The 19573-nt window shown below is 39.4% G+C and overlaps 1 protein-coding gene across 2 annotated transcripts in view; it reads right to left on the bottom strand.

The window, feature by feature from the left end:
* LOC116449195 (dynein heavy chain 12, axonemal-like) overlaps positions 1-19573 on the bottom strand; it is a 24044-nt gene extending 4471 nt beyond the window's left edge. The window contains exons 1-18 of one of the 2 annotated variants that reach the window (XM_032120424.1): positions 19180-19573; positions 17866-18019; positions 17264-17421; positions 16812-16900; positions 13920-14007; positions 13250-13304; positions 10114-10205; positions 9815-9882; positions 7640-8977; positions 7124-7207; positions 6801-7008; positions 6239-6294; positions 5743-5874; positions 5488-5646; positions 3510-3755; positions 2627-2798; positions 1218-1761; positions 36-189 (exon numbers count right to left, since the gene is read on the bottom strand). In XM_032120424.1, the coding sequence (XP_031976315.1) occupies positions 36-189; positions 1218-1761; positions 2627-2798; positions 3510-3755; positions 5488-5646; positions 5743-5874; positions 6239-6294; positions 6801-6925 (1588 nt within the window). In that variant the 5' untranslated portion in view covers positions 6926-7008; positions 7124-7207; positions 7640-8977; ... (6 more) ...; positions 17866-18019; positions 19180-19573. Of the gene's footprint in view, positions 1-35; positions 190-1217; positions 1762-2626; positions 2799-3509; positions 3756-5487; positions 5647-5742; positions 5875-6238; positions 6295-6800; positions 7009-7123; positions 7208-7639; positions 8978-9814; positions 9883-10113; positions 10206-13249; positions 13305-13919; positions 14008-16811; positions 16901-17263; positions 17422-17865; positions 18020-19179 lie in introns of those variants that run through there. The other variant, XM_032120425.1, reaches the window with a different exon arrangement.

Raw genomic sequence — 19573 nt, 5'->3', positions numbered from 1 at the left:
CCTTGTTTTTATTAAAAATGTAAGCAGATCCTTACTTAAAACGAAATGGATATCTGGCCAGAGTTCCTGTTCTTTGAGAACTGCTTCGAGCTTCCAGCAGATCTTAACGTGATCAACATAATCTAACATGACTCGCACCACTTTCCCAGACACATGCTTCAGCCAGGCCAAGGTTATCACTTCACAAAACTGATAGAAACAAAACATTTAGTAGGGTAATATTCAATACTGCAGTAAGTGACTTCTGTCTCCGAGGACAAGAACAATTAACTAACTTGAGCAGGGTTTTAGAGGTTGCCACAACTTGCGTAAGCCTCGCTAGTAGAATCTAAAAATCTGAGAGATGGTTATTTTGTAGTAGATCCAAAAATAAACTTAAGCAGCTGTATATTTGGGAACTTGGTGCTTAAAAAGAAGTGCTACCACTCTGTAGAATTTAGACTTGTGTCCCAGTGCTTAAAAGGGAGATCAACCCGCCCTGTGCATGCATCATTCCGTTATCTTTAGGTTAAAGAAGGGTTTATTAGGTTCAAATGGACTTTACAAATTGCAAAACAATGACACCGATGAGTGTCTCTAGGAACCTCTTTTGGTTTGCTAATTTCTGCTCCATGCTTATCCCACCAGCTCCCGGGGTCCTTTCAACAGCTTTCCAGTCTTGGTGTTCTTGTACAGGACAATGCAGAGAGCGAGCCTGCAAATCTCTGCTTTCTCAGCATGGACAAGACTGCCCTGGAGAGCCAATTCCATACTGATCGTTAGCATATCATCAGCTATATTTTCACAATTTAAAATTACTGTTTGCAATCATTTGCTGTCATGAAACAGGCTTTATAGCAACATCTTAAGCTGCACCAAGGGACATTTAGGTTAGACACCAGGAAAAAATTCTGCACTGAAAGAGTGACTGGGCACTGGAATTGTCTGCCCAGTGAGGTGGTGGAGTCACCAGCCCTGGAGGTGTTCAAAAAAAGATTGGATGTGGCACTCAGTGCCAGTTGATGAGGAGGTGTTAGGTCATAGGTTGGACTTGATCTCAAATGTCTTTTCCAACCTAGTTCATTCTGTGATTCTGTGATCTATTCAATTTTAAAGCCTTGTCTATTCCTCTTTTTATGTGTCAGCTGTCTTCAAAACTTCCTTTTCTGACAGTGCATTAAGCACCTTTCCATTTAGTTTTAGGAAGGACAGCACTCGAAACCCTGTAACACACTTACCATGGTGTCCTTGATAACAGTGGAGGTCCAGCCGTCAGTCACGTACTGGGAGTGGGCCCCGCTGCCCCGTGGGCAGTCGAAGCAGCGCTGCACGTCATAGCCGTAGTTCAGCAGCATCCTCAGCATGACCTCATCTTTGAGGGCGTACTGCAGAGCTGAGGGGAAATGCGTGGTGTTCACGCGGCAGAAGTAGTTGACGTTGGCCCCATGGCGGAGCAGCAGATTCATTAACTCGTAGTTGCCCATTCTTAAGGCTATTTGGAGGCAGTTGATGGGATCTTGGTTTGTCAGGGCTCCAGCGTTCAGCAGCAGCTGTGTTGAGCAGATATCCCCGTTGGAAACAGCGAAGTACAGGGCTGATTTCCGGTGGTCGTCGTAGCCTTTGCGAACTCTCTGAGCCAGCATGAAATTGGCATCAAAGCCAGACTGGAGGAGAAACTCAAGGCACTGAGGATGTGCTCCTGCTGCTGCTGAGTGAACTGGACTTATCCCACTTTCTTTAATGGCAGCAAAATCAGTCACTGGAACTAAATATTTTAGGGCTCTGAAAAATTAAAACCAGAAACATCTTAGAATCAAACATTTTGGTTCACCTAACTCATTTCTGAATTTCTCTGTGTTGTTGGGCTTCAGAATTCATCCCGGCTGTTAGAATAGTCTTAATATACCAAATCAGTACCATGGCATGCATTGACTTGAATTGCTAACAATGAAATTGTTCGCCAGGAATGGATACCGACTTTACACCTACTACACATAGAATACTATTATATTATATACTATTATTCATGAACAACCCATTCCTTGCTTCAGGAATTAATGATTCCTTCTCAACAAAAGTTTTTCCTGAATGTTGAAAGCACAGTGTTATTGCTTAACCTATAGGGATCATGGAATTAATACAATATATATTATAACAAATATAACAATTAATATATAGAAAATATTAATACAGAAATTAAGAATCCTCAGATACTTGTTTCTCATTTGTTAGTTGTGATTTTAGCATAAATATCTTCCAGTAGTCTTACTCTCTTTAAAATAGGGATAACCCTTACTCTCTATTTATCTATTTAGTACAATTACCATTCACGTTTCTGTGATGGGGTGGAGATAAGACATTGAGAGAGAGTGAGGATGTCCCAAGAACCTCAGCATCAGACTGGACAGTGTTACTATTTGTGACAAATGGGGAAATACTGTAGGGATTGAGATGTACATCCTAAAATCGTGAAGATTTTATCCTGACTGGTCACTTACATTCAGACACAGAACAGACCTATTTACACAGTCAAAAAGAATTCCTTGTACAAAACAACAGATTTGCTGCCTGCTTTGAATAAGGTAAAATTAGTAAAATGAATATTTCTGGTGTCACTATTACTTGATTTTTAAGTGTATTAACTCACAGAAAGTGTCCTCTATACGCAGCTCTGTGGATTGGCAAATGACCCGAGTGCTTTGGTACATTGGCATCAGCCCCATATTCTAGTAAAAGACTCACGGAATCTGGATTTCCTCCTCCTGCTGCTTCAAACAATACAGAAGCACAATCCATTGCCTGTGAAAGAACATCTGCACCTGGGAAGAAGCAGCAAGGATTTTCACAGTAGTCACTGTAAATATCCATCTGTAATTAATATCTCCGACCCCACAGTGATATGGTATTTTGAATTCTATTCTTCACCAATAGAACCACTGTGAGCATAAACCTTCATGTTGGATCTGTGATTTTAGATGTGTTTATGTAATCCTGGGAACAAGAAGGTCCAAATTGCTTTGAATCCAGTAAGAATTGTTCCTAGGACTGGGCCAGCAAAGAGTTTGGTTCTTATTCATCAAAACAATTGCTTTTGGCTTACATACAATACATTTCAATTCTTTTACTTTACAAAAACCAGACAGGTGTAACTGTAAACGTGAGAGAACCCAGTATCCAAACAGTTCATGCAATCCAGTTCCAGGGCTGCTGAACCATCATGTAAAATTCCCCACAAAAAAGTCTTCTCAGGCATGCCCTAAGGTGACCTGTCTACATGAGAAAATGATAGTGCATTTAGAAAACATTACTCAAGCACTTGTAAAAAATTACAAGTGCTCACTAAAATATTTACATATTATTATTTTAATATTATACAAATTAGTATTTATCAGGCCTTCACTACATCACAACAACCCTCAGAGCAGATAGCATTTAATTTTCTCTAGTCAGGTGAGTTACTTCTGCTGCTGTTTTTGAAGGGGTATCTGAAGCCTTCTCTTCCTATGAGCTCCTATATAATAAAGTCTCACCTTTTTGCAGTAAGAGCTCCATAATTTCTGTATGTCCCATCTGTGCAGCCAGGGCAAGGGGTGTGAGCCCATATCCACTGCGGGGGTCAGGATCTGCTCCAGAATCCAGGAGAAGCTGCACCAGAGCCTTCCTGCCCAGTCTGGCTGCCTCATGCAGAGCAGTTCTCTCATGGACACAGCGCAAATTCACTCTGGCACCAGATCGTAGCAACAAGGAGGCAATGTCATAGGAATCAAGTTTAATTGCTGTAGGACAACAAGCAAGGAATCAGACAGGATGCTGTTCACTGCTATTCTGTGCACAATGGCTGCTGTTACATGGCAGCCCAGGAAAGCTGTTCCTGGCAGTGCTATTTATACAAGGAGAAATGCCACCCTACATTGAAGGGTTTAACTCATCAACAAGTCTCTTCTTTGCTTCCAGGACAGCACTAAGTATACAAATGAATAATTTCATGGGAATCTCTTTTTCTCTCTGTACATTTTTTCTCTGCTGCATTTGGTAATGGAACAAAGCTCTCCTTGCCACTAGATGGAGACCACATCCAGGGCCTTGGTGCTCAGGAGCTGCCACCAGACTCTGTTTAATCTCCATAAGAGTCACCATAATGTGAAACAAAGCTCATACTGACTGTTTCATATGCTGCCTTAGCTTAATAAGCCTGAACTCTTAAGTCAGTGAGGATCTTAAAAGAGAAATTTGCATTAGCTCCAGTGGGTGGAATGATTAGGCAATACCCTTCCCTCCTTCTCCCTTCGATCTTCCAGGCTGTGCAGGATAGAGAATGTCCTTCAGCAGGACAGATTAGGCTGAGCAGCTTCACGTGCCACAGCTGCTTGAACACCAGTGACAGCATTCTGTGATAGAAACTGTGATGTCCCATTATCTGTAACCTGCACAGCTGCTTTAGATAAATCCCATGCATCCCCTTCTTGGGGGATGGTGCATTTTAATGTCATGCACTTCAAAAGTATCTAGGAGTTCCCTACATTTTTTTTAAGCAGATGGCCCTGACTTGAAGCTGCAGCCATTTCAGAAGGATGGACTGAGGGTCCTACAGATGATTGGTAGGCTTTTTTCTCCTCCTTTAACAATAGTTTTGAAAAAGAAAACACCCTTCCAATACAGAAAAATGTATGGGATCATCCAAGAAACTTAAGAGTGTTCCTTTAGAATTCAGACAATGAGAACACACTTTACTTTTTTCAGTTAGATTCAGTAAGAATGAAGGCATCATAACCCAGACTGAGGGAAGCAGAAGAAATAAACACAGAACACTTCTGGAAAACATTTTGGGAAAATATGGTTCTTTGACAAATCAAGAATTACAGTTCTTGTGCATGATCAAATTAAAGTGGCATTCACACAAAGAGTGTGGGTATGAGACTATACTAGGACTATACTAGGTATGGGGTCTTATTCCTAAATTACAAAATATTAAAGAGAAGCAAACAGAGAATGTCAGCCTGTCTCCTTCACTTGTCAGCTTTGGACTAATGCCAGCAATGTCTAAATAGGGACTGTTTAGAGACTTTGCACTCTACATACCGCAGATACATGAGGCTGGTTGGCTACAATTCTTGAAAATTAAAGCCAATTACCACGGGTTTTGGAGAAAGGGAGGCTGATGCAATCAAGGAGATACCATGTGGACAGAGAATATCAATGTTTTATGCCTGCAGACATGAAGAGCAGTGATAGCATGAAGAAGCAGAAGGACTTGTTACCTGGCATCACTGCAGAAATGATGCCAAGCAAAACAGAGGATGACACTCTGCACTTCATGGAGAAAGCTAATTATCATGTGAGAAAAACAGACAGGGACAGACACATTCAGTGCTTAGATTAACAATTTTTTTCTCCTTATAGCAAAATATTTTAGGCATTGAAGTCAAATATGTCGCACTGAAACCTAAAATGTGTAACTATATTCTCACCTCATTCCCTCACCTCTCCACCCCTAAAAACAGTATTCACCTATAACTAAAGGAGAATCTCCCTCTTCATTTTTAACATTGGGATTGCAGCCATTGAGCAGGAGAAAGTGGACATTGTCCACAAAACAGTTTCTTACTGCCACCAAAAGAGGTGTTTCCCCTTTGAGAGTGGTCTGTTCCCACGTAATGTCACGGGACGCTGAAATACAGAAAAGCAGAACACATTTGAAGTTGAATGATTCATCAAACTTTGCTTTGTAGAACTTTTTGGTGGAAAACTAGAAGGACGTTGTACCTTGTAAAGTTATTTCAAGGATGTTCTTATTTAGCTGTGCTGCAGCTTCATGCACAGGAAGCCAGCCTTGCTGATCTGCTTCTTCAAAAGCAGAACTGTGCCTCACCAATTTCTTCAAGGCCTCCTCTTGGCCTGTTATATTTTAACACAGACACATATCCCATTACTCATCACAAGACAAAATTCAGGCAACTAATACATTGAGTGCCATTTATCCCACCAGCGTATCTTGCTCATTTTAAAAGAAAGGCCTGGAGTTTTCCCTTAATTTCAGGAGACAAAGCACTGGAATTTCTGAAGGGGGTAACACTTGAACCCATCCCACTTCCATGATCCTATCTAATAAGTTAGCTTTTGGATGTCTTGGTTTTAGTTTCCATACTCCTCCCAAGACTATATAAAGAAAAACTGCCCTTAAATCAGGTGATCAAATAAAATGTAGGCATTGCTCAGCCATTCCTGGGATATAGGCTTAGAGTGGTGTATTTGTACTTAACTGTCCGAATTGCTGCAATGATCTGCCCATGTTCTTTGCTTGCAGTATACTGGAAACTGCATAAACAGGACAAGAATAAAATGAGAAGTGAAAATTCATGTGAAGTTCAGGATATAATTATACCTTAATTTAAATACTCAGATTTACAAGACATGTTAGATTTCTCTAAGTTACATTGGTTTGGTGAGGGTTTAACACATTGAAACACTTTTTTTGTTGGTCTTTCCTGACACAATAAATACTGAATTTTTCACACAAAGGCCAACAATTAAATGCTAAAATGAGGGGAAGGTCCCATACCAGTCTAATTTTACATCACCTACTTATCTTTTTCATAAAGCCTTATACTAATTAAATATTGATGTAAAACATCATCTGAAAGTTTCATACATCCCATGTTTTCAAGGAAACAGGTACACTTTTCAGGGTACCAGTGCTTTCCAGTATCCATGAGACAAGGTCAGCACAATACAACACATGCAGTTACAAAGGAAAATAAGGTCTACTAAATGCTTACAATAATGACCAGAAAACACCCCAAATAGAAAGAATAACTTATTACCTTTCAATCTCTGTTGCACTGTCACTTGTTTCAATTTTATACCTATCTTGTAAGCTTTCCTGAATAGCTCGTTGGGTAGGGATTTCCTCATCAGAATCACCAATCATATACACAGAAGTATTCATTGCAAATCAGCACAACATGGATCACTTTTGTAGGGAAACACTGCTTTTTAATTAGAAGCAGATGTTAAATCTTCAGGTTAGATCTGGAGTAATAGAAATAGCAATCACTGTGTCAGTGTAAAGAGAAATGAAAAGCAGTTAAATAAATGACTATGCTATTATATGCTTAAGCAGTCATGCTGTTCTTGGCATACTCACAATCTCAGATGTTCTGTTAGGCTCAAACCTCTCATCTGTTTTACCTCATCAAAGCTTCCACTTCTGTCTTTCAAAAGAGTTGGCCTGAAAAAACAAAACAAAACAAAACTACAGGGCAAGGTAAAAAAAAAAAAAAAAAAGTAAAACTGGAAGCAAATAAATACCGTGGCAAAACGAATGAGCACAGGAAATTTAAGGAAGTTGTCAACATGCCAACTACAAAGCTTGGAATAATTCTAGAAACATCTTAAAGTTGGGCAGCAGTAATTCACAGCAAACCTGCGTCATTTAATTTGTTACCTGATCCACCTAATGTGGTTACAAGGCCTTGCTCTGTAATTGCACATGTAGCAAAAAAGAGAAATATATTAGCAACACATACAGCAAGAAACTGTTAGTAATTGATTATACTATGGCTCAGTGAGTACATAAACATCTTAAATCTAGACGACTTTTTTTTCCTAAAGATACTACCAATTTTCCTATGAATTGAGAAAATACCCTGGGTTTCCTCACCTGAAAGAGGGAAGACCTCAGCCTTTGAAGAAGCGATTATTAAGTTGAAAGTGACATTTTCAGGATTGCAAACAACCTCTGCAGAGCCCATGTCCATTAATAGCTCACTATAAATACCTGATCATAAGATACTCTGGGACTTTCTCCACGTTTCTTTCACACACGTCAGTTATGTTTAATAATCTGACCTAACAAGTGGTGCCAGCAAAAGAAGGAATTTAAAGTCCAGTTTTCTTGCAACAATGCTTTTGATTTTTGAAATAAGAATTTCAGAACTATAGCAGTAAGTACTACACTGTGAAAAGAAAATTCTTTAGTGCTGTCCTAGGAGAGCAAACTGAAGGTGGTGTAAAGAGCTTGCTTAAGAGTGAGACAGCAGAAAAACTAAAACAATAAAAGTAAACATAAACAAGCAAATAAAAATCAAACAAAAACTCTACTAAAATTATTACAGGTTTCTGATTCCTTAATCACAATTTGCATTAATATAAATAAAAAAGCAAGTGAAAAATAAACATAGAGTTTTTAAAGGGAAAAGCAGTTTCAGAAAGCCAGACTTACACTGGTCTAACACCCAAAAAGCAGGGAAATGGGGGACACAGATGCCCAGTTGTAATAGTGATGGTAGGATGGAGTGGGACCTTCATGGGCTTCACTTATTCCTACCGTATTTTATGGAGGGATCCATACACAGAATTAATGATGGCTGTATCTGAATGCAAGGTGGAAACAGTTCTTTGCTAGAGGAGATCAGGAAAGAATGCTCCAGTAATTTTTAAAAACTATTTTTAAAGAAAACAAAAGTGCAGAATCAAGTTTATTACCTGTAATGTTTCTCTCAGGACAGGCTACTTTCATTTTCCATGAAAATATGTTTTGTGATATTCAACTAATGCACAAAATGGATGTTCACACTTTAATAATATTCCCAAGGGCTAAAATCCCAGCTGTATTGCTTACAGATTTTAAAGATGGTCATAATAATAATACATACTCAAGTCAAAAGCTTGAGGGTCAGAAAGTATTTGTATGCCCTCTTACAATACAAAAACCTCCAGATGTTTCTTTTACACACTAAGTTCCACTTCCTCTCTAAGCCAACAAAGAGAACAAGATGTTGTGAAGTCTGTATGTGAACTGTCCACAGTCAGTCATCCAGCTGGCACAGCAAGGCTACGCCTCTCTTGATCCAGTGCTGGACTGGCTGGTCCGTGTTGAGCTTCAAAGCAATGACGAAGTTGGTGGAATGCCCAGTAGTGGATAAGACCCCTTTGCGCTCACTTGTCTTGTAGAGTGGGCAAACATAGGCATTAGACTCCTTTATGTCCGATTTTACAGCTTCAAAAAAACCCAAAATAATGCATTACATTCAGCAGATCGATTTGGCAGAAACATAATCTACATGCAAACGTTAAGTATTTACAGTAACACCTTTACAGGTAAATAAAAATGCAAAATGGTTTTGCAAGCAATAGAACAAAATTACCTGGTTTTCTTCTTGTGTGGTTTGTTTGGTTCTTAAACCCAACTAATTTAGCTACAATTTGTGTTCAGGACTCAATGCCTTCCTGTGATTCTACCAGCTTTGCAATACTCCAACACACAGTAAAATCTGAATAGTTACCTAGTTAATACATGGCTTATGCATGAGTTTTTCATAGCTCTACAACAATTCTGGTCCAGTTGCCAGAGAACCTCACTGCAATTCAAGTCATGTGATATCCAAGGACAGAACTCTGCAGGAACTCTTTGTATGCCCAGACTGCTTACATGGAACTTGTACAAAGCCTAAAATCATGCAGGTCTGAACAAATTCATCCAACCTCAAGAGAAGGCTCAAGCAGAAAAAGTAGCAAATTTTAATACTGCCTATTTGCTAACACCTAAGTTGCAACAGTTGCAGTAGTAAGTCCTGATTTTGTGCATAAATAAAAACAGGGATTTAGTCCTCGCAATCAAAGAAAACAGGAGTTGTGAAAATTATTTTCCTAGTAGGAAAGACAGCTATCACAGAGCTACAAATAACCTGAGCAAACCCTGCTACATCACACAAGGTAAAACACTCAGTCTCTGTAAGTCAGTCAAAAGTACTCCTCCGGGATCTTCAGTAAGAAAAGGAAACCACTGTTGCACTTTCTTGTTGAATAGCTCAGGCATCAGAGAAATCATACTCACTTGGCTTTATCCAAATGATAGGCATGGCATCAAAGAGCACTTTGGGATACTGCTCAGTTAACATTCCCCTGGAGAGAGAAAGCAACAAAGCAATTGTTTGTGGCTTGGGGGGTTTGGTGGGTGTTTTTTGGTTGCTACTTGCTCATTTTCATCTTGCCCATTTTCCATGCATGAAAGAGGACTTAATTTGGTGTGTTATTCCAGTAATATGAAAAGTATCAGTTAAAATATTTAAACCAGTCTTGTTTGAGCACTGAAAAAAACTTTCCAGAACCACAATAAAACACTTGGCTACTGACTTGGCCCTGTCCCAGCGAGCTCCGTCTAAAAATAATCCGTGGATGTAAACACCATCTTCTGGTGCAGGATCAGCAGTATCCTGAGGAATAACCTGCAAGAAATAAGTGTTCCACATCATTAAACCTTCACAGCTCTTTTGCTTTTTGAACTATTATGCCAATTGCCAATTTTCAGATCAATCCAAACTGAGAATAATACAGTAACCCTTCCTTTCAGTGCTACTTTTAAACATATCTGTAGAGACAGCAGACTTCTCTGGGTTTGTTAATCACCTTTCTTGTAAGTTATAAAAAGAGGCTTGTTGGCTCTGCTCTGGGAGCTGTTTTTAACCATAACTTGGAATGGTACATGTAGAAATCTACACATTCTATAGGAACTGTGGAGACTTAATAACAACTGCCCACCTCTCCATGGCTGGAGAACAGATTCTACACAAACTGCATTGGGCTTTTTCAACCTCCACACGTGGAGCAGGGCAACACAAAGCTTTGTTACAAAACTACATACTTGAAATTCTTTTTGAAAAACTTGGCAATTTTTATAAATATCCACTTTTATGCTATTTAAAATACAATCTCAAACATTGTGACCTTGTTTTAGCATTGTTTTCAGTTTACTTCTTTTTTTCCCTCAAAATCATTCTTAGGTGATGCAGCAAATGAAAATTTTCAAGGTTAGATCATTAACAGAAACAAAGTTTTGGCTAGAAGCTCAAAGAACTAGTTTCAAATGCAGAACTTAACCAATATATCTGAGTATGTACTTTTCTCACATAGCAGTGGCTAAATTCAAGATAGAAAACTGAATTCAGTGGTTTAGAAGGGGGAATCTGTCGCCAAGAACAGCTGTATGTAAATCCATACTGGCAAAGGAGTAAGAGTTTGCAGAAGAGCACCAGTTCAGTGAACTGTCTCACAGCATTTAATCTACCCATAAACAGTAATTCCTAATTAGCCCAAATTAGCCTAATTCCTCCTGCTGAAGTCAACTACAACAAATGCTAAAATACCAAGAAAACATGGTATAAAATAACAAGGTACTAAGAGAACGGATGGTGAAATTCAAGCCTTTTTTTTTTTATTTCTAAAGAATTTAGCATTACAAAAATCCACTCGGAGCAGAAAACACCCATCTCCAATGCCAACATCCATGTTACAGAAAAGTCATCCAAAACCAGCTAAAAAGATATTCAGGCAGAGAGTAACTATCAGGTTAAAAGCACGGGCTCCTCATCCAAACACCCTTTCACTTTCACAATACACCATCAACAAAACACAGGAGTATATAAGAAATTTTACTGCTGTAGAAGTATCTAAACCTTCTTTAATATGTTCCTTTATCTATTTTAACTCACTGCAGAATGCAAGACTTCCTACATTAGCACAGAAAACCAAAGACTCAAAGCTTGGGGCAGAATTCCTGCTTCCCTTCATTTGCAAGAGACCTTGCCCATGCAGCATTTAATATAATGTGTATTTCCCAAACCCTACACTCTGATTTATAGGCTCTAACTAGTCAGTTAGTAAAAAGTGCAGTTTTCATACTGCTTAAAATCTCCATTTGCCTAAGTAATCCATGCAAAGGCTAACTAACTCAGCAATTAATGGGGTGTCAAGTCAAAAAAAGGAAAAAAGTACTGACAAGAATTTTCCTAGATACTGTGCTTCTCAACACTAGTACAGTATAAAATAAGCGATAGCTGGTGCAAAGGGGACACAAGTACAATCCAAAAAAAGACTACTAAATATTGTGATGCCATTTGCATACATCACTTATTATCACAAAATAATTAAGAAATTGCATAAAGATATACCCACTTTTAAAAGATGTACAATTTTTATATAGAGATGTACCATTTATATATTGCAGCAGTACCTGCAGACTGCTGAATTTTGCTTCATTCAAAAAGATGTTGCTCAAGTGTTCTAGAATTCCCCTATTTTCTTCCAAAACAGGAACTGAATGCCAAGTTTTTAATTCTGCTGCTCTTAAAGACCATTTTCTGACAGACATTATGAAAAAAAACAAAGCAAAAAAAAATTAGAAAACTGAGGAGGAAAAAAAAAAAACCAGCCAGGAGACAAAACAGAACAGAACTAGACAATGGATTTGGCAAGACTGGGCCAAGGAAGCAAAAGAAGAAAACAAACTGGTAGGGAGGCTGAAAATGAACGAAACAGCAGGAGACCAGATTCAGCTGGTCAGGAACAGAGGGAAAAGGAGGGAAGAGGTAGGAATCGAGATTCTAGGAGCAGACGAAAGAACAAAGGGAAGCTGGGAAACGTCTGAAACTGGACATGAGCAAATGACAAGTTGGAGAAAAATGAGGACTAGCATAGCAAGGGGATTGAGAAAACAGGCCCTAAAGGGAGATCCCAGAATCAGGCAATGGAACAGTGAGGTGCTCTCAAACAGGCACTGTCAGCATCAGCCCCACCCCAGCCATGTCCTCACTGCCTTCCTTTGGCAGCACCCACTGTGGCCAGGACAAGGCACACAGGAAAAATGAAATTTGAAAGTGTTGTGGGGGAACAAGAAACCCCCCAAAGTATTTTTTCAACATAATGACCCCATGGGTCCTATTGGCCACGTGGCTGCAAGGGTAGCTAGGGACACAACGCCAACAGATGGCACGTGCAAAGAGAGGGGAAAGCACTGCCTGCTTTGTTGGCATCTTCTATCATTCATGAAAACTTGTGCCTATTTATGAATACTGGCACAAGGTGAAAAAGGAGGAGAGACAGGGACAAAACAGCAGTGCTCCAGCCAGGATGAAATAAAGTCTGCCACTACTTCAACACATTCCTTTCCAGTGTGACTCTTAAGTTCCAATACACTTCTGCTGTCATACAATACTCATTAATTAAACAGGGCAATTTCCTCTTCTAAATCCCACTTTGTGAGAGCAGTCAACTACTCTTCCCAGTTACACCACTAGCTTTAGTAGATTTATATGGCAATCTCAAAGCCCTTAAGTAAAAACCTGAGTTTTCAGTACAGACTACTGAAGCCTGAGGTAACTCAATAGACCTGTCTCTTCACCCATCTGTTGGCCCTCCTCCCTCTCCAAGACCAAACAATAATACAAAACACAAGAAACTACTTAAAAAACAGGAGTAAGATTAAATCACCTACCTAGCAATAACAGATTTGTTCTCAGAACAGCCTGCTAGCAGAATCCAGTGGAATACTGCAGACAAATAATTTGATCATTTACTCATCATGGTACCACAAGAAGTTGGCATATTCCAGAAAATAATAAAAAACCAGCATTCATTGATACATTTAAGTTTTAGTATGTTAATTTTCTTAAGCCATTGTGCAAATACGTTATTCCATGTTTTTAAATTATATTGGTTTCAAGGTATCAGTGAAATAAATTCTGATGTCAAGAAGAGAAATGGAATTGAGAGCTGAGAATCAGAAACAGGCAAATACTGGAGAGGGGTTCTGGATGTGCACTTAAGCATTACCCACATTGCACATCTGCAGCTCACACACCTGAGGAACAATTAATTAAAACACAATAGTTGAGATTACTTTTCTCTTCAAACAGCTAAAGCACATTATAATCCAAAACCTGGCTCAGTTTAACATGAATTTGTAATGGTCCTTACAGATCATAAAAGTTATAATGCCTTTCATCTTCTCTCCAAGACACAGATAAAGGATTGGGAGTGTTCAGGTTGGGCTAAGGACACATCACATAACAAAGACAATGACTGCCAGCAATTTACATGAAAACTCAGTACTGCATTTAGTATCCCATACAATAACTTTCTTTGAGCAAAAAATTCCACCTTACCTTGACACAAACTTGCTCACATCTGAATTTTCTCGGATTCCATTACAATGCTGAGGTCACTAACAACAGCAGACACTTTCTCATTGTTCTAGATTGGAGAAGTAACAACAAAGTATTTTAGAAATTTCTCTAGCAAAGACAAAAATGTGTCTATTTGCATCTAAAGCAGAAAAAAGTATATATAAATGCTGCTAAGCACTACAATCCTTAAAATAGCATCTTTTAAACTACAGTTCGTGTGTGTGAACAGTTTCTTTCATTTCAACAGTAGCACTATTACCCACACAACAATGCTTTCGGAATAATACCCGAGTTTGTCAGCAGAGAGAATATATACATATAAAGGAAGGTTCATTGCTTCCTTTCACATCAATTCCACTTCTTTAAGATTCTTCTCATTTTCCAACACAACCTTTAGCTGCCACATATACTAGAAAATCCAAATATAAGGTTTTATCTGATAGTTTTCCTTTCTTAAAAAATTTATTTTAAAGACTATAGCTTTGTCTCAAAATCATGTCCCTTTTGACAATAACTGTTACTCAGGAACACGTGCATGATAATACAATTATTCTAAATTAACTAATAAGCTCTTAAAGAATGAGAAAAGAAGGACAAAGAGGAGAAATGAAGCCATAAAAGAATTGTTTTTTCTATGCATTCTTGAACATACCAAAGTAATGGATTAGATGACAGTGAATGAAAGAGCTTAAAATCATGGTTTGAAGCCCATAGAAAATGCCTCACTTTAAACTTCTAATACCAAGTCACTAGGAGCAAATGGGAATGGCCAGAGAGGAAAGCTGGAGTTAACTGCACACACATCTCAGCAGTCCCTGAACTGGTTGGACAGAAGCCCTGCTAACACTGCCATCACTCAAGATGGGAAAAGTAAAGCAAGGCACTACAAAGATCAGTGGATGGACTAAATAACATCAGGAAAAATCATTTCAGGTTTAGAGCAAAAGGCTCAACAGGGGAATGGAGTTGTGGAGAAGCTGCCAGCAGTCACAAGCTAATGTGCCACCTTCTGAAGGGACTGGTTTGCCAATGGGTGGGTTACTAACATGCCAAAATGCCATTGTAGGGCCAAATAAAAAGATTTAAAAGGAAAGCTCCTGCCATGAAATAAACTTTTAAGTGATTGCTTTCTCAAAAGGCTTAGACTTGTTCTGGCTGATTTTCAAGCCCATTGCACACGTCCTCCTCTAATACCTAATACCATGGAGCTGAGTTAACTCTATTGTGACTTCACTACTAGAATAAAAAGTTACAGTTAGCAGTGTGAGAAAAAATTCCTAATCTTCTGCTGCATACCAACAGACCTGTTACCTGCTGGGCACTTCCCAAAAACAGCTGTCACCTTTTACTCCTCATGACAGGTGAAACTAGTCGTAACTGTGTACTACCCTGCCCATGCTAATGTTAGTGCAGGTTATTTGGAATACAATGTACTTCTAGAAAAAAAAAACCCGTGCAAAAATTAGCTCAAAATTATACTTTTACAACTGAAGTGGGGGTTTTAAAGTACATATACACCTGGAATTCCCTATCTCCCTCACTATGGGGATCTCATCGGCACTCAAAAGTAGCCCAAATTTTAGGCATTAGGCAGCCAAGTGCTGCCGCACAGTGGCACCACGGCTTTAAGCAGCACCGATGCCGTCGGCGGTAAATTTAACACGCGTTACCCTGAGCTCCACTGACACCAAAAGATGTCATCATCCTGCAGGAGATGCAGCTGAGAGAGAAACATTCATCTCACCAAGCTGCATAATTGGTGTGGGCCGTGTCTCCACTCAAGGCTAAGTGCAGTTTCATACAAGCAAATGTAAAGAGGCATCACAAAGACCACAAGTTTCAAGTCACAAATGGACTTCAGAGGGTGCTCGTTCAGCTGAACTACTGCAGTTTCAAGGATAAAATCCATGTTTGACTACCTAAATATTCAATTCCCAAATTAATAATAGGGCTTTTTTAAAGAATAGGAAGGACATCTTTACTGTTTACTCTCAGTCCCATGTCATTAAGTTAAAAAAAAACCCCAAAACAACCAAAAAAATCAACAACTTTAAAGCTGAGCTGAAAATCAAGTTTTCCTGATATTAGAAATACTATTACAAAGTGCAACAGTGTTAGAAAAATACTATTCCAAACTGGGGTAGTAGCTGTCTTCCTCTGTTTAGCACCCTAAATTCTGTGCTAAGAATAGAGTCTTATGAAAGAGCTCCCTCCCAGAAAACCAGCAATCATTAGTGTAACTTGTGGGCAGTGCTGCAATGACTACTCACATTAACTATGCACACACAAGTGTAGGAAAAAAAGGAAAAAAAAACCAACAAAGAGCTGCTCGTGTTTGTAGTGTTTTAGCTATTCCCCAGCTTCTTCCAGAGAGGTAACATTTGGCATTTTCCAGAATAAGATATGTGACTATAGGAGAATGATTTGTGTGGGATGAAAGCTGTGCAGGGTCAGGATGAGGCCCCAGCAGGTACCTGACAGAGCTGAGGGACACCAAGTGCTCTCAGGGTTTTACCTCAGTGTTAGTCTGCAAGAGCATCCTGCAGGGACCATGTTTTGGGAAGGAAGGGTGATAGAGACTTGGCAGTGCTGGCTCAATAGCTGGACTTGATCTTGAAGGTTTTTTCCAACCTAAATCATTCTATGGTAACCATTTTGTGGCTAAACACTAAACCAGACCTTCAGAACTATCTTGCATGGATGCATGCAGAATTCCAAAGTTCCAAAGATGTTAAAGAGTCCAAAGAACCCACTGAAGCTTAGATGAAACAGTTAAAGGTTTCAGCTGGAAAAGGAAGTACTGACATTTGTCCATTTGAAGTTTTGTTTGTTTGGTAGTTGATTTTTTTTCAAACATACATTAACCCTTACCTGCATTTCAAGAAGCTGGAATTCCAATTGAAAAGACAGGGAGTGACATTTCTCTGATAATCTGTACTTCTGCACTGTCCTGTTTTCAGCTGTTATAAAATCAAGTTAACAAAATAATCAATTACACTTCTATTCAATGACTACTGCATTTCTTCCCGTAATCATATTTAAAGTACCAACTGATACAATTCCTCATGTAAAGAAGTTTAACATGTTTAAAAACCCCAACAACTAACTCCACTTTCCCCCTATGCAAAGCACAATAGTAGTCTGTCACTTTCCCACTAAGCAAAGCACTACATTTACTCAGAAACTGTTTTGTCAATGAACCAAATCTTATTGTATTTCAAATATCAAAAATCTAATTGTCTTTCTGCTAACAGTGAAGTAGAACATAGGTTTGCAGATGAACTGCAACCAGTATACTCAGTAAAGGGCACAAAACTGCTTACTTTTTTCCACTGTTTTCTTGGAACAACTTATGAACTGGAAACCAGTAAATGTCATGAAAAATGGGAGATCTGTTCCTAGACTTTCAAGTTGAGCTTTCAGGTCTGATGGATATTCCTGTCCCTTGGTTTCTCCCTGAGTTTCTCTTTGGAACGATTTTCTAGAATGGAAAAAAAGAATAAAATCAAAAGGGCAAAATACCCAGACGTAACTTGTTTTTCCATGTCAGTACAGCAATATCATTAAATAAAAGGCATTGGGAATGGGATCTAATGGTTTTCAGACCCAAATCAGTTTTCAAGGAGTCAAATTTCAGTTGGATCACATTGCTGGAAACAGCAAACTATTCTAACTTACATAAACTCATTCCATTCACTGCCAGGTAGACACAGCTTTTACTCCAAGTCTGGAGGTGCAAGTGTCCCTTTTGAGGAACGTGCAACAAAAGGGACCCTAAGATGCCTTTACTCATCTAAGTGACTTATTTTATCCACTGAGTTTACATTTACTAACACAAGGAAAGTTCTAACATAGAGGCAAAAACTTATCCCAAACGATTTTGTCAAAGAAACTCTGTTAATCTAAAAATGAATAAAAGGCATACATTGACTTCAGTATCTCCTCATCAGAAAAAAAGTGGATTCTTGTCAGGTATCTTCATACTTTTCTGTCAATAACCTAATTTCTTCTTCCAGTGCCCGGATTTCACCTTCATAAGCTTGATAAATGCTCTTGTCCATTTCTCAGGATCAGTGTTACTGCATAAAACAAAATAAGGATTTTTCTCAGGAACAAACAAACAAGGGATTAATTTTTTAACAACACAAGCATAACATTAGGTAACTGTTTGAAGATACAGACCAGTGCACAGCCTCCAGAGACAGACCTTAAATCAGGGATCTAATGCAGTCAAGGGCTTTAAGAACCTTTTTAATTAATCCTAATTTGATCCAGGAGCACATCCAGCTGTTTTACATTTGCTGTAATAGAACAACAAGCTGCTCCACAGGTAAAAACCAATTGCAATTAGAGATAAAAATTGAACCCAGCTTTGACCAATTGACCTAATGACTCACCTGGTCAGACGAGGCACAGCTGCTCCTAACACTGTTCCTAACACAATCTGCCTTCAGAGTAAACAGCAGTAAAGAGACACAAATCGCAAAGACACTTTATCAGTAACTTAAAAAATAGATAAACCTCAGTTTTCAGGAAAGATAATAATCTGACATTCAGCCTAGCTACAACACATTCAAAAGTCTGTCGGAGATATTATGCAGCTCAAAACTAATGTACTAATACTTTTGACCAGGAAAAACCCAACATTTAGTTTTGTGTGGTTTTAAACCACCCCTATTCTATGTGCAAGTTCCACACTAGCATGGTTCAGTAAAAGGGATGAGGGGGAAATAGGATTTTATTTGTTTATTTAGTAAGAAATAGTGCCTTTATAACACACATAAGAAAACAACATCCAAAGCATGCTTTGCATCAAAGACTTGCTTAGTGAATAAAGGAAGTATATGCAACTAAATAATTATCCAGTCACCACCAGATTTTTTTTAACTGGATACAGTGAAGAAAGTCACGGTCATAATAAAGAGTATGGTACGAAAAAGAAAAACATTAAAACAGCCAGAACTTTACTCCAGGTCAGCTGGTCCCTCTTTTAACAGCAGCAACACAAGACAAACTACGTGCAGCTACTTGAACTCAAGGACTTCACCAGACTGCAGAAGACTCAAGCACTAATTATGACTTCAGAGAGCTTTATATCTGGGAGAAAAACCCTATACTTTAACTAAGCAAAACAAAACTTTTACAAACACTTCTCCTGTCGTATATCATACGCGTGTATATACGTGTATATTTATAAATATTTGTGCATTAACAGCACATTTTTCACCTTTCTACACACCTGCCCGTTTATACCCCCGACTATTTGATGTTATGCTGCCACAAGAGCAAGCGCCTTGGAGCGCTTGTGAGAACCGAACTGGACCTTCCAACCTCGCAGGGCGATGCTGAAATCGCGACTCGTCCGAGGAGCCGGTGCTGCCCCGCACCGAGGCTCGCAGGTGCCAGAGATGCCGCGAGGGCGGGAGGAGTGTCCAAGCAGCGCAGTCGGCAGCCCCGGCACGGAGCGGTCGGAGCGCTCTGACGCGGCCCCGGCGGCACGGAGCGAGGAGCGGTCGGAGCGCTCTGACGCGGCCCCGGCGGCCCCGGCACGGAGCGAGGAGCGGTCGGAGCGCTCTGACGCGGCCCCGGCGGCCCCGGCACGGAGCGAGGAGCGGTCGGAGCGCTCTGACGCG

This window comes from Corvus moneduloides, chromosome 11, assembly GCF_009650955.1.
Source record: "Corvus moneduloides isolate bCorMon1 chromosome 11, bCorMon1.pri, whole genome shotgun sequence".
In the NCBI taxonomy this organism is placed as follows: Eukaryota; Metazoa; Chordata; class Aves; order Passeriformes; family Corvidae; genus Corvus; species Corvus moneduloides.
This window is presented reverse-complemented; position numbering and strand designations above follow the sequence as displayed.